Consider the following 14,356-nt stretch of genomic DNA (forward strand, 5'->3'; position numbering starts at 1 on the left):
ACCATGCCAGCGCTTTACGTTTCTCACCGTAAGGTGTTTTCTGCAGCCCTGGAATTATGTTTTGGGCCCTTTCTGCCCCCCTTCTCCAACATCTTTTTTTAAAATGTGGACACCAGAACGGGAGGCAGTATTCATCTCACCACTGCCATCTCCAGGGGTGAAATCACCTCCCTACCCCAATTCCCGTGTATGCACCCAAGGATTGCATTAGCCCTTTGTGCCGCAGCCTGGCCCTGAGAGCTCCTGGTGAGTTTCTTCTCCACTAGGACCTCTTGATCCTTCTCACCCTCTAGCTTGTCCACTTACATTATAAGCTATTTGAGGCAGGGCCTGTCTCTCACTATGCATCAGTGCAGGGCCCAGCACATGCAGCCTTGATCTTGGTTTGGGGCCTCCCCAATCATACAAGCAATAATAAATCCATCCAAAATAAATGTCCCTCTGATCCCTGGTTTACAAAGTCTAATGGAAACAGGGTTAAAAAGAAAAGATAGGAACAGCACCTGCCTCGTTTGCAAAGCAGGCGTCAGGCAGGGGATCCGGAAAGCGAAATCGATCAGACACAAGACCATAAACAAGAGGGAAGCTGATTAGTCTATTTCCACTGCACAAGCTGAGTGAAGTGCAAAATGACAGCAGCACAAAGTAAATTAGAGTTCTAATGTCCTAGGTGACAGATCCAGCTGAGTGAGGTAAATCAGAGAAAAGCTCCATCGTTTGGAAGACACATCAATAAACCCACTTGCTTTTATTCCAGTCAGGCCATTATCATCAGGCAAGAGCTCTTATCTTAGTGAGATGCTGGCTGCTAGGACACAAGACATGCGCTGTGTAGGGAGGAGTGAGAAGTGTGTCCCTGGGTATGTTCTGGATTGAAGCACACGCTTAGCTGGGCTTTGAGATTAGAGACTGGAGGCCAACGTAGCAGCAGCACTGGGGTCTCACTAGCTGAGAATGCCAAAGTGCTCTGCTAAATGGAGCTCTCAGACCCCCTAACGCCACAAATTCACATAGCACATTCCAGCTAGCCGAGTGCTTTACCTAGGGTACAAAGCGTCCACCCCACGAACTGACAGAGAATCGTTCCCTGAAGCATATCGACTCAGGTACTCTGTACACTCTAGATTGGAGCAAGGCCAGAATCTTAACCTTCAGCCTAAGGTTCCATGGCTGGTTAGAACGAGAGTTGATCAAAAAATGTAGAAGGAACAGCTTTCCTTTGGAAAAACACCAGAGTTTCGTCTAAATGTTTCAGGGGAACATACTGATTTCAACAGTTTTTTGATGGGAAAAACTGAGTGGGTTTTTTTGGACAGTGTTTTGATTAATTTTGGTTATAAAGTTTTCTACTGCATTAACTTTATCTAGATCTGTCTCATTTAACAATATACTGAAATATTTTAATATAAAAGTAAGAAAACAACACACTTCCACCCTAGCAAGACATTTGATGGGACTGAATCAAAATTTCTTGAAATTTTCATTTCATGAGACATTTTGGCTTTTCGTTCCCAATTGGAATGATTTTTTGTTTCAAAATGTCAGAACTCCTCGTGGAATGGAAATTCCAGTTCCCAACCAGCTCTCATTACTACCCTTTCTATCACCCTAAATAATTCCTCTCCTCCTTTGCCTTCGCTTAACCAAGCTGGACTCATTTAAGTGAGAATGCAACCCCACACTCTGGGTGTCCCTAAACCTCCAACTGCCAGAAGCTGGGATTGGAGGACAGGGGATGGATCAGTCGATAAATTGCCCTGTTCGGTTCACACCCTCTGAAGCATTTGGCACTAGCCACTGTCCAAAGACAGGATACTGGGTTAGACGGACCATTGTTGTCAGCCAGCATGGCTGTTCTTACGTTCTTAAGGAAGAGGCAGTGGGCTGGCTGGTTAGGAGATATGTTCGTAGAGCTGTACGTGGTAGCCTAATACTGGCATAGCTTTGAGACGTCTTGGCCAAGAAGCACAGAGGATGCCTGCAGGCATGGCTGCATTATGCCAGTGCTGCCAGCCCTTTACCTTCACGATCAACAGCCCCCCCAAAGGAACAACGATGCAGAAACAGGATTCTAGCACGTAAATAAACGTTTGCGTGAGGATCCAATGATACACGCTGCCGGGATCCAAAGAACACCAGGCCCCATGGACTCCTCAAGATGTGGCGCAGGGGCTGGTAGGCTGTGGAATGCAAAGATAAAAAATCATACCAGCCTCAAAGGGCAATGCCCAAGGTGTTTATTTGAAAACGGCCAACCTCAGTCAGTTCACATAGAAAAAAAATTCATTAAAATCAAGTTATCTTCTCGAAATGATGGAGACAAGAGCAGGGAGAGGAAAACTAAAAGTAACACTGTTAAAGGGAATAGCAGGGTTTTCACAGGGGCAACGAGACACTGACGGCTCCGATCACGCTTCCTGTTCTCAGGAACATTAGTCCAAAAAGAAACCAAAATCCAAGGTAGGAGAGAGAGGAATTTGCAGTAGGAAGGTTCTTCTGCTGGCCGGGTCCTGATGCGGCTGCGTTTATGGAAGGGGTCCCCTCAAAGGCCCACGAGGTGGCACGGGGGGCCTCTGGGCAGGACGAGGCGGCAGAGGGACCCGCTGGTAGCCATAGGGCGGTGGGCGGGGAGGGCCACTGTAACCATGGGGAGGCATCAATGGAGGCGGCCCACGCATGCCGTGGTGGGGCATGGGGCCCGGGTGACCTGCAAGGACAGAGCGTAGCGACATTAAACCCTAGCTGAAGGAAGTAAAGATGGCAGCTCCGATCCAGGGCCCAGCTGCACGAGCCTCTTGCACAAGATTTTTCAGGTACCACGAGCCACAAATTGATTTCAAAGTCAAGAGGCTATTCAGAGCTGGAACTCTTGGCTGGGGCCTCTGGAGGGATGTCGAGCTGGGCACAGCCCTACAGGCATCTCTCGTCCTCGGGGCCCTCCCCACACCTCAAGCAGGAGTCTGGTCTCAGCGAAGTGAACTGGTCAGTGAAATGACGCAGCTCTGGGCAAAGCAACTGCTGTACCAGGATGCCAGTTACCTGAGGCCCTGCCTCCCCACCTGATTCCTTGCAGCAGGGCTCGAGGCAGAAGGGACATGAGCCCCCACCCTCCCACTCCACCAGCAGGATCGGAGAAGAGGCACTTTATCGCTCAATCCCTTCCTAGCTGGGAAGCAGGCAGGGAAGCCCTTAGTCGCCCACCTCAGGCGCCTTTCAGCCAAGGATCTCAAAGGAAACATCCCCACTCAACGCCTGGAAAAAGCAGGCAGATGACATGGGACGCGGCCAAGGTCACACAGCAAGGCAGCGGCAGAGCCAGGAATTGAACTCAGGAGTCCTCACTCCCAGGCCCCTGATCCACCCACAGAGCCACGCAGCATCACGAGACAGAGGAAACTGCTCGCGGTTCCCCCTTCTCAACAGCTCCCAGCCAGAGATCTCACTCCAAGCATAGGGCTGACCTCCAAGGCTGTGACGTAACCAGCCACCATTTCAGACCTCAGTCTTCCTCTTCTCACCACCCATCTGAACTAGCAAATGGATGCCACAGGCCTGGGCTGGTATTAGGCCCTTCACTCCTGATAGTGCCCACTCTCACTCTGGCATATAAACACCCCATCTCACAGGTTCCCACTTACCCATGGGTGACCCGAAATGGGGCCCTCTGGGCGGCATGCCCATCGGGGGTGGTCCGGGGTGGGGCATGCCGTGGGGCGGTCGGGGCGGGGGCTGGCCTCCTGACCCTGGAGGCCCTGGATGATGATGCTGTCCCATCCCGGGTGGTCCGTGATGCACCTGCATGGGCGGCATCCCTAGGGAAAAGCACAAGTCTTTAGATCCCCTCAGACATTCAAAGCAGCTGATTAGAAACTAAGTTCTGCTGAGCCCACTGACCACATGAGCTGCCGGACAGGACTCCAGGATCCCAGCGACCTCGAGGCAACCAGGGCTTGGGGGACGTGACTGGTCCCAATAGCATTTTTACTGGCCACTAGAGCAACTCGAATTCCAGCAGGTGGGAGGATTGTACCAGAGAATTCAAGGCCAGAAAGGCCCATTAGATCACCTAGTCTGACCTTCTGCATAGCCCAGGTCAGAGAATCTCACAGCTAGCCCTGTAGTGAACCAGAGCCTTGTGTTTGGCTAACATATCTCCAGAGAGGCCTCCACTCTGGATTTAGAGACTTCGACAGACAGACAATCCACCACTTCCCTTGGGAGTTTGCTCCAGCAGTTAAACTCCCTGGTAACATCTTATTTCCAGTCTGAACGCATCGGGCTCTAGCTGCCAGCCACTGGTTCCCGGTCTGCCTTTCTCCGCTAATTTAAAGAGCCCTTCAGTGCCAATCTGTGACAAAGTGGGACTATTCTTAATGTTTCCTCTGAATACTGTAGGGATGCCGGAGTTTCCCCTAGGCATTTCCTGAGTCTCTAGGTGGTGGGATAAGGGGGTGTAATTGTTGCAGAGCACAGGGCCAGTGTACATCAAGGGCCAACACTCTGTCCCCTGGCAACTGATGGCCTAGACCCTTCCCCACTGCAAGGTGAGAGCTAAAGGGCTGGAGAAAAAAGGAATCAGGTGACCTCCTGGCCTGGGAAAGGGACAAAGCCCAGATGAGGAGGGGCTGGAGGGCGAGTCAGTTTGGGCTGGCTGGGGACGAGGAGTGAAGGGCAGATGTGGTTGTCTGGCTCACTGCCTCCCAAAATGGACCCGGCTGAGGGGTCCTGTTCTCTGTACCTACAAGCTCTGTTTTAGACCATGTTCCTGTCGTCTAATAAAACTCTGTTTTAGTGGCTGGCTGAGAGTCACGTCTGACTGCGAAGTTTGGGGGCAGGGCCCTCTGGCTTCCCCAGGACCCCGCCTGGGCGGACTCACCGTGGGAAGCGCACGGAGGGTCAGAGGACGCTGAATGCTCCGAGGTCAGACCCAGGAAGGTGGAAGCCATGTGAGCTGTTTGCCCTGCAGACAGTCTGCTCCCAGAGAGGAGACTTCCCCAGGGTCCTGCCTGGCTTCGTAGGAGCAGTTCCAGAGCATCACCCGGGGACGCCGTGACACAACCAAGAAACTTGGTGTTGTTAATCATGCACGTGATCTAAGGTGCCACCCGCAGCCTTCAGCGTGGCACAGACAGGAGAGTGAGAAACAGCTACCAGCTGCATTTCCCAGGCTCACTTTTAAGAAGAGCCAGCACGGCCAATGGATTTGAAATTTTCCCTTGGCAAGCTGTAGTGGCATGACCCAGTTACGCCACTGACAACTTAAAAGGGGGAAAAGGTGGGGACAGGCACCAGGCACTGGAGTAAAGAGACAAAGGAAGAGGGGAAAGAGATTCTTTAAAAAAAAAAAAAAAAAAAAAAACCCACAGATTCTTCTCTTTTCCCCTTTAACAGAAATCCAGGTGCCCGAACACACCTCCGCAGGCCAGGCACCGAATGTGATGGGCCTTTCACTGCTGTATGTAACCGTCTACTTTAAAGCACTGAAAGCCAGCGTGTAATAGGAGACCACAGCCATCTGTCACTAACACAGCCAAATCTGCAATTATACAAAGCCTCCTAATCAGACATAAGGGAGAGAGGTGACTTCCTAACAGACAGAGCTGGGTTCACAGTTTAGAGCGGGGGTGGGCAAACTTTTTGGCCCAAGGGCCACATCGGGGTTGCAAAACTATATGGAGGGCCAGGTAGGGAAGGCTGTGACTCCCCAAACAGCCTCGCCCCCGCCCCCTATTTTCCCCATCCCACTTCCCGCCCCCCTCAGAATCCCTGACCCTTCCAACCTCCCTCCCCCCACTCCTTGTCTCCTGACTGCCCCCGCCCATAACTGCCCCCCGGGACCCCATCCCCTATCCAACCCCTACTTCTCCCTGTCCCCTGACTGCCCCAACCTCTATCCACAGCCCCAACTCCTGACAGGCCCCCTGGGACTCCCATGCCTATCCAACCCCTGTTCCCCATCCCCTGACTGCCCCCCACAGAACTCCCGACCCATCCAACCGCCCCCTGCTCCCTGTCCCGACTGCAGCCCCGGAACCCCTCGCTTCCCACCCCTTTACCATGCCGGAGCCAGCCACGCTGCCCGGCAAGAGCGGTGGGTCAGAGCGCGGACGGCGCAGTGTGCTCAGCCTGCAGGGAGGACGTCAGCGGGGGAGGGGCCGGGGCCTAGCCTCCCCGGCCGGGAGCTCAGGGGCTGGGCCGGACGTGGCCCGCGGGCCGTAGTTTGCCCACCTCTGGTTTAGAGCAGGGAGGATTAAAAAAATCATGATTTTAAAAAGATTTCTGTTTAAAATCAGAGGGTTTTTTTAGCTTGCATGTTGCTAGTTCTTTGATTCCCTCCCATTTTATAGTCTTATATTGGTAAAGGGAAAGTTCTGTATTTGTTCCTTTACCAGAATTTCAGATTTGACATGGAGAGTCGTTTGCCTGCTAAGAAGCTTCACACTTCAATCTTCATCTATGCTGCAGAAGACAAGTCCAGAGCCTCATTCACACTCTTATTGCAAGAACGCCACAAACTCTCACGCAAGATTGATAAATAAATAGCCCACGCTGGGTCTGCAACCCCTGCCACCTTCCCATACACTGAACTTCCCAAAATCGGAAAAAGCTGAAAGGCTTTGACCAGGCTGCACTCCCCCATCTGGGGCTTATGCTCCTAAATCTTGTAGGTGCTTTACAAAACTCCCACCCAAAGGTGCTTAAATACGGGCTTACGGAGCCTAACATCAGGCTCTTTCTGAATATTTTGGAATGGGCAAATAAAAAAAGTTACAGTCACTTTGGATGGGTCTCCACTAGATAGGCTACAGGTGGGCTGCTGCAGTGTAGACGCTACGGCGATGGAAGGGGTTCACACCCTGAGAGCCGTAGCTAAGCCGGTGTAGACAGTGCTAGGTGGACAGAAGAATTCTTCCGCCAACCAAGCTCCCGCCTCTCGGGGATGTGGATTTACTACAGCGGCAGGAGATCGCCATCCGTCTCCGTAGTTCGTAGTGAGCCACTGCAGCCTTTCTAGTGCAGACATACCCTTAAAAACCTCACACCGCCATAGCTCTGTTGGTCATAGTGGGGAAAAGCCACCCCCCCCAGTGGCACAGCTATGCAGACACAGCCCTAGTGTAGATGCAGCTGTGTCCATAGGAGAGGCGTCCTGTTGGCTTAACTAACCTCACGCAGGGGCTGGACCACCACCTCCCGCCAGAAAAGCTTCTGTCGGCATGTGCTGCCGTCTACACTAGCGGCTATGCCGGCATAGGCTCTGCAGCACAGAAACAGCCATGCTCACTTTTCAGTCCGAACACCGAAGCGGTTTTGTTCTGAAGTGACACAGATTTTATGCCACTCCAGGTTTTTTTTAAAAAGCTAAAAATATCATTTTAGCCCCCATCCTGCAAACACCTGAGCACGTGCAGAACTTTAAAACTATTCCAGGGAGGAAAGGTACGCAGCTGCTTAAGCGCTTGCAGGACCGGAGCCTGAATTTTTAATGTTTGGGGGCTGCGGGGAGGGTGTTTTGTAAGATTCACCCTTCGCAAGAACGGCATAAAAAAATAGCATTTATAATTCAGGCCACAGATTTGAATGTAAAGTTGCAACTGCATACCTTTTCAGATTAAATTTACAAAGCCTCAACTTGATTTAAGTCAATAAATTAAATCTCTCTCTCTCTCTCGTGATTTAAAAACAACGATCCATGATAAAACACCTTGGTTTAAATCACTTCACCCTGGTTTAGACGTCCGTTTGGTCCGCACTCTAGAAAAGGCATTCAGAAGAGCAGATCGCAGAGAAAGCCTGAAAATCCCCAGCTCTTTCCTTGCATTTAATCAGTAAATCTCAAAGCACTCTGCAAAACTCAGCCAATTTTACAGGTAGGGAAACTGAGGCACAGAGAGGGGCCGTGACTTGCCCAACATCACCCACCAGGCCAGGAATAGAACCCCCGGGTTTCCCAAGTCCAGTCCAGTTCTCTGTGCACTAGGCCACACCGACTCTCTGATACCTACCTGGATGATGCATCCCCCCAGGTGGGAAAGGATGTGGGTGAGGAGGGTGCCCTCCACTGGGAGTGCCCCCTGAAGGAGGACCCGGGGCACCTGCTCCTGGTGGCATGGGTGGAGGCGGCATGGCAGGAGGCATTCCTGGGGGCATTGCTCCAGGTGGCGGCACTGGTGGGGGAAACGATCCTGGGGGTGGAATGCCTGAAAAGAAAGATGAGTCAGTGAGAAAAAACTTGACCATCTGGGTTAGCATCAACAAACCACAGAGAGGAGTCAGAATGAACTGGCCTCGGCAGCAGCCACATGGCCACCTGCTAGTGCGAGCAAGTGCCAGCGAGCCCTGCCTGCTGCTGGAGAGCCTGCATCACCCGTAGCATCTCGCCTGCTACGTTATAGCCCATGCGGTCTCTGCCAAACCAGGAGTGCCACAGATCGTCCGAAGGCCTCAATGATTTCAGCCAGCACACACAGCCAGTAATCTTCTACAGAGCATCTCACCCAATGGTCTCAATATAACCCCGCAGTGCCCTGAGTTGAGGGTCATACCCCCACTTTACAGAGACAAAAGTGCGGCACAGGGATTAAGCAACTTGCCTGAACTCACACAGCCAGTCAGTGGCAGACAGGAACAGGACCAGGGAGTCCTGACTCCATTCCCCAGGTTCTAGATGACTGAGGTCACGCCAGCTACCTGCAGACCTCTTGGGTAGGTCTGAGAGCAGAACACATGGCCGACTGCTCTGGGGACTAATGGCCAACTTTACCCCTGAGCGTGGTGGGGAAAACTGCAAGCAGTTTGCAAGCACCCGAAGGAACCAGGGTTCACGATGGAGCAGCAGAGTTTTCAGCCACGCAGTTCAGCTCTGAATCCAGGCTTCAGCCATGATCCAGATCAGAGCGCCCTCTAGTGAGTCATCCACACCGCTCTCGGCAGCCCAGCACCCCCTAGCAATGCACTACGGCACTGGTTCAAGCACCAACTAGAGCAGGGGTGGGAAACTTCTTAGCCCAAGGGCCATATCTGGGAATGGAAATTGTATGGCAGGCCATGAATGCTCACAAAATTGGGGGTTGGGGTGTGGGAGGAGGTGAGGGCTCCGGCTGGGGATGCGGGCTCTGGATGAGGGGCTGGGGGCGCAGGCGGGTACTCTGGGCTGGGACTAAGGGGTTTGGAGGGCCGGAGGGGGACCATGACTGGGGCATGGGGCTGGGGCGCGGGAGGGAATCAGGGGTACAGGTTCTGGGTGGCACTTACCTCAAGCAACTCCCAGAAGCAGCGGCATGTCCCCCCTCTGGCTCCTATGTGGAGACACGACCAGGCGGCTCTGCACGCTGCCCTGTCCACAGGCGCCGCCCCACAGCTCCCATTGGCCACAATCCCTGGCCAATGGGAGATGTGGGGACAGCACTTGGGGCAAGGGCAGTGTACGGAACCCCCTGGCTGCCCCTACACATAGAAGCTGGAGGGGGGACATACTGCTGCTTCCGGGAGCCGCATGGAGCGGGGCAAGCCCAGGACCCCACTCCCCGGCAGGAGCTCGAGGGCTGGATTAAAACGTCTGGAGGGTCAGATGCGGCCCCTGGGCCGCTGTTTGCCCACCCCTGAACTAGAGGGAAGAGTGCCCCTTAGTGAGTCACCGCACCACTCTCTGCGGCACAACACCCCCTAGCAATGCTCCGCAGCCATGTCATACCTGAAGGGTCCCTCTAGCCTATGGAAACTTGCAGCCAGAGTTCCCCGCAAGCACAAAAAGCACCACACAGCATGTGCTCACCTGGAGGGTTGACGCCTGGCCCCAAGGATGTGACGACAGGAGTTGGCACCGATGGAGGAGGAGGGGCGTCTGCAAAAAGCTGATGGGGCCGGTCTGCCTGAGAGAGGGGGTTCTGGGCAGCCAGCAGCCGCTCCGCAGCAGAGCCGTGCCGCTCGCCTTTGGAATCCTTCTTGAAGGCATAAGAGACGGTGATAGGACGGTTGCACAGGTACTGTCCGTTCATGGCCTCAATGGCGGCGTCGGAGGCGTCGAAGCTGGCGAAGTTGATGAAGGCGTAGCCCTTGGAGTTCCCCGTGTCAGGGTCCCGCATGATCTTGGGGGTCTGCAGGATGACCCCGAAGGCGCTGAAGGTGTCGTACAGCAGTTTCTCGTCGATCTCCGGGTCCAGGTTACCGATGAAGATGTTGGCGCCCACGTCCAGGTTCTTGTTGTGGGCCGAGGCCTTGTTCACGCGGATCGGCTTCCCATACAGCTTGATCATGTTCATGATTTTAATGGCGTAGTCAGCATCTTCCTCGCTGAGGAATTCCACGAACCCATAACCTGCAACACGTACCCCAGCAGAGCCCTTTATAGCCAGATACACTCCATAATCTCTCTATGTCACCCACACCATCCCCCTGGTTGATCTCAAGGCTCCATCATTTCTCCACTGTTGATGCAATAATCTTCTCCTCTGCAGCTCTCCTGAAATAATCTCTCTCCTCCTTGCTTATCCAGAACTGGCTGGAACAACTGAGGAGGCTAACTGCCCCCCTACAGATAGGAGAACTCTCACTGCATCATCTAGCATCCAGAACCACCTCATTCTATGTCTCCACCTTCTCCACTCCATCTCATTTCAAACTGTCTTCCTCCCTCATCTGCAGCTATTGATTTCTCTCCCACTCTGCTTCTAAAGCCTGGTCTAGACACAAAATTAGACCAGTCTAAAGGTGCGATTTCAAACCTGATTTATTTAAATTGGTGCAGTTTTGCATGTGGACACGCTCATCAAGTTGAACCTGGCTTATCAATTTAGCTTGCACCTGTAATTCACAGCTGCAAGCTAACCTAGATTTAAACAGCTATGAGTATCCAAAGAGAAATCTGTACCAGTTTCACTAAGATCTGACCTACACTTCAGAAGTTTTCCAGCATTGCTATGTTGGTTAGGAGTGTGAAATAATCACACCCCTAAATGGCATAGCTGTGTCAACAGAGGCCCACGTGTAAATGCAGTTATACCAACAAGTCAGTCCTTTTGCTGCTACAGCTTATACAGTATAAGCTATAAGAAAAGGAGTACTTAGAGACTAACCAATTTATCTGAGCATAAGCTTTCGTGAGCTACAGCTCACTTCATCGGATGCATTCAGTGCTATAGCTCACGAAAGCTTATGCTCAAATAAACTGGTTAGTCTCCAAGGTGTCACAAGTACTCCTGTTCTTTTTGTGAATACGGACGAACATGGCTGCTACTCTGAAACCTGTCAGTATAAGCTATAGAACTCTTTTACTGGTATACACTGTCTCCCCCTTGGGAACGTTTGCCAGTATAGCTGCCCGGGCCCGGCCCGGCCTTGTGTGGACAAGGCCTAAGTCTCAATTGGTTTTAAAAGTAACGGTGCATCTTGGTGCAGAGACAAGCTTTTACTCTTTAAAGTAACAAGTGGGGTGAGACAATGTACAGAATGAGATGTGGTAGGTATTTCATCTTAGAACAAATGGCAACATACACACAAAGTAAACTGAAACCCAGGAGAATTACTTCGATTATAAAACCTATGGGGAAGGGCCTGTCTGGTCAGTGTTTGTACAGACCTGGCACCATGGTGTTCTGATCCACAACTGGGGCTCCTCCACGCTGCCACAACACGGCTAATTGTCTCAGTTCTGTCTGAACGTTTTACACAGACTATTGCTACAAGTGACATGTAAAATGACTAGAAATGGGATTTTTAATCCTTTCCATACAGGGAGAAGATACATATGTCTGCCGGCAAAATAACATATCCACAGGGCACTCGTTCAGAGACATGTCTTTGAAGGGACCGGTCAATATCTCACCTTGATGTTGACCAGTGACTCGATCTTTGGGCATGTGGGTATTGACCACTGGTCCTGCCTGCAGAAAGAGCTCCCATAACAGCGGCTCGCTGACCTTCTCATCCAGGCCACCGACATAAACTGTAGCATCTTGAGGGGGGGAGAGGAGATGGTGATTGGTTATGTTGATCTGAAGAGCAATCTCTTGAACATTTCAGATGAGTTAAGAACTCTCCCTCAAACAGACCAGCTCTGGATCCCCATGGGTTTGAGCTCGAGTCCATGAAGTCAAAGCAAAACTTTCCTCGACTTAAACAGCTCAAGACTGGACCCTTAATGAAACATACGTCTCTGGAGTAAGTACATTGACATCTAATAAACCAATGTTAAATGATTAAGAACATTGTTTACAGTGAAGACGTGCTCCAAAGAGGTGATAATCCCTAACTCTTATCTAGCACTTTCCTTCAGTAGCTTTCACAGTGCTTTACATTATATAGACGGGGAAACTGAGTCACTGAGAAGGCAAGCCCAAGGTCAACCAACAGAGCCAAGAATAGAACCCCAGGTGTTCCGAGGGCCAGCCCAGGGCTCTAGCCACCGGGCTGCGCTGCCTCCCCTTGTACTACAAGGAAGTGACTCCCCTTAAACCACACATTTGTACCGTGTCACCCTCACACCATATCTGATGATGTCGCAGTCAGTTGTCCCCCACTCATTGCCAAGGCAACACAAAGTGGATACTTCAGATCAAACTGGTGTAGAACCCCTGGCTGACCACTGCCGTCCGCAGCCCAAGCCCTGAAACATGAACATCAGTTACCCCGCTGAATGCTGGTTCCTATTTTGAACTAGGAAATCTGTTATTTTATTGCATTTCCAACCAAGTCTGCCGCTGTCTATACCAAACACCAGAGCAGTCCCTGGCGATATGAGGCCTCTGTGCTGCCGAAGGGCTTTCCACACAAAGCACTGCGCACCTCTTCTTAGACTAACCCTCACGAGCTCCCGATAGAGAATCGCTGTTATGACACCTATTGTATGGAGGAAACTGAGGCAGAAAGAGGGGAAACAATTTGCCCAGGGCTGCAGTGTGCGCCAGTAACAGAGCCAGGAACAGAACCCAGGAGTCCTGAGTGCCAGTCCTGCACCCTGACAGCCTTCCCTTTATGGGTCCCACAGCTCCCCCCAGATGCCCAAAATGAATTGACTGAAATCAGATGCACAGCAAGGAGACTGAATCTAGCCCCGCCGTCCCAGCTTTTGGGGGGAGGCTCGGGCCCCCCAATCTAGGCCCCTACTGCAACTCCCACCACCATCTTTTGGGGGGGGAAAGGCTCGGTGGCCCCCAAGCTGGGACCCAGCCCGGCCCCCCCCGGCTTTTGGGGGGAGACTCAGGACCCCCAAGCTGGGACCCAGCCCCCCCCTCAGCTTTTGGGGGGAGGCTCAGGACCCCCAAGCTGGGACCCAGCCCCACCCCCCCCTCAGCTTTTGGGGGGAGGCTCAGGACCCCCAAGCTGGGACCCAGCCCCGCCCCCCCCATAGCTTTTGGGGGGAGGCTCAGGACCCCCAAGCTGGGACCCAGCCCCGCCCCCCCTCAGCTTTTGGGGGGAGGCTCAGGACCCCCAAGCTGGGACCCAGCCCCGCCCCCCCTCAGCTTTTGGGGGGAGGCTCAGGACCCCCAAGCTAGGACCCAGCCCCGCCCCCAGCTTTTGGGGGGAGGCTCAGGTCCCCCAAGCTAGGACCCAGCCCCGCCCCCAGCTTTTGGGGGGAGGCTCAGGTCCCCCAAGCTAGGACCCAGCCCCCCGGCTACAGGGGAATCGGGCCCCAGCCCCTCGTGAGCGGGGACAAGGGGGTTCGAAGCCGCCGCCATTTACCCTGGTTCCTCTCGGAGATGGGCCCCGCCGCCATCTCGAACGCGCTCCCGCCTCCCCTCGGCCAGGCGGGCGACCTCCGACTTCCGCCCTTTCACACCCCCCCCCACTTCCGGCCACCGCGGCTGAAAAGGGGCGGTGCAGGCAGCGGCCATCTTGGGTGAGACCGGAAGTGGCCGTGCATGGAAGGAGCCATGGCGGCTAAGGGCGGAAATCGACTTAGACGCACGCGTAGCCATGTTGCCTATGGGCGGAAGTGACTATCTTAGGCCCTATTTCCCCCCCATGTGTAATTCATCCCCTCTCTGGGCCCCCAGGGGTTCAGAGCTTGTTCCCCTTTGATCTCACACCTTTGTGGTGACATATCATGACATAAACTCCCCCTAGCAAATCCACAGGCTCCTGTACCCAGTGCGGTGGATGCCCCCTCCCTGCAGGGCACCCCCATTGCTGGGTGGGGGATGAGCGGCTGCTTGACGGGGATCCCTGTTCCCCTTGGAGGCACAGAGTTGCTCAGTCTATGGTCAGTGGTGCTGGGGGGGGGGGGAGAGAGGGGAAGAAGAGACGAGGACAGTTGTTTGGGCCTCTGAGGACCCCTGTTCCCCAACCGGAGAGACGAGAATAAAATTAAAAACCCAGCAAGAGGGAGTTTCATCCCCCTCTGACCGGGGTTAGAGAG

At 53.2% G+C, this 14,356-nt stretch overlaps 1 protein-coding gene across 1 annotated transcript; it reads right to left on the reverse strand.

Annotated features, from left to right (window-relative positions):
• Nucleotides 1-2,220: 2,220 nt before the first annotated feature.
• Nucleotides 2,221-13,815, reverse strand: SF3B4 (splicing factor 3b subunit 4). The gene is made up of 6 exons (XM_073323616.1): nt 13,681-13,815; nt 11,825-11,953; nt 9,776-10,318; nt 8,007-8,201; nt 3,639-3,812; nt 2,221-2,707 (listed from the first exon to the last, which is right to left on the reverse strand). The coding sequence occupies exons 1-6, from the start codon at nt 13,712-13,714 to the stop codon at nt 2,526-2,528; spliced, it is 1,257 nt and encodes a 418-aa protein (XP_073179717.1). The 5' UTR covers nt 13,715-13,815; the 3' UTR covers nt 2,221-2,525.
• Nucleotides 13,816-14,356: the final 541 nt, after the last annotated feature.

This window comes from Lepidochelys kempii, chromosome 24 (genome assembly GCF_965140265.1).
Source record: "Lepidochelys kempii isolate rLepKem1 chromosome 24, rLepKem1.hap2, whole genome shotgun sequence".
NCBI lineage: Eukaryota > Metazoa > Chordata > Testudines > Cheloniidae > Lepidochelys > Lepidochelys kempii.

Bases quoted from the DNA above. Each gene is read 5' to 3' on its own strand.
- SF3B4 (XM_073323616.1), bottom strand. From the start codon at position 13,714: ATGGCGGCGGGGCCCATCTCCGAGAGGAACCAGG. The intron at 11,954-13,680 runs GTAAATGGCGGC...CCCCCCCTCAAG, and splicing joins CATCTCCGAGAGGAACCAGG to ATGCTACAGTTTATGTCGGT. The intron at 2,708-3,638 runs GTAAGTGGGAAC...CTGTCCTTGCAG, and splicing joins CCATTTCGGGTCACCCATGG to GTCACCCGGGCCCCATGCCC.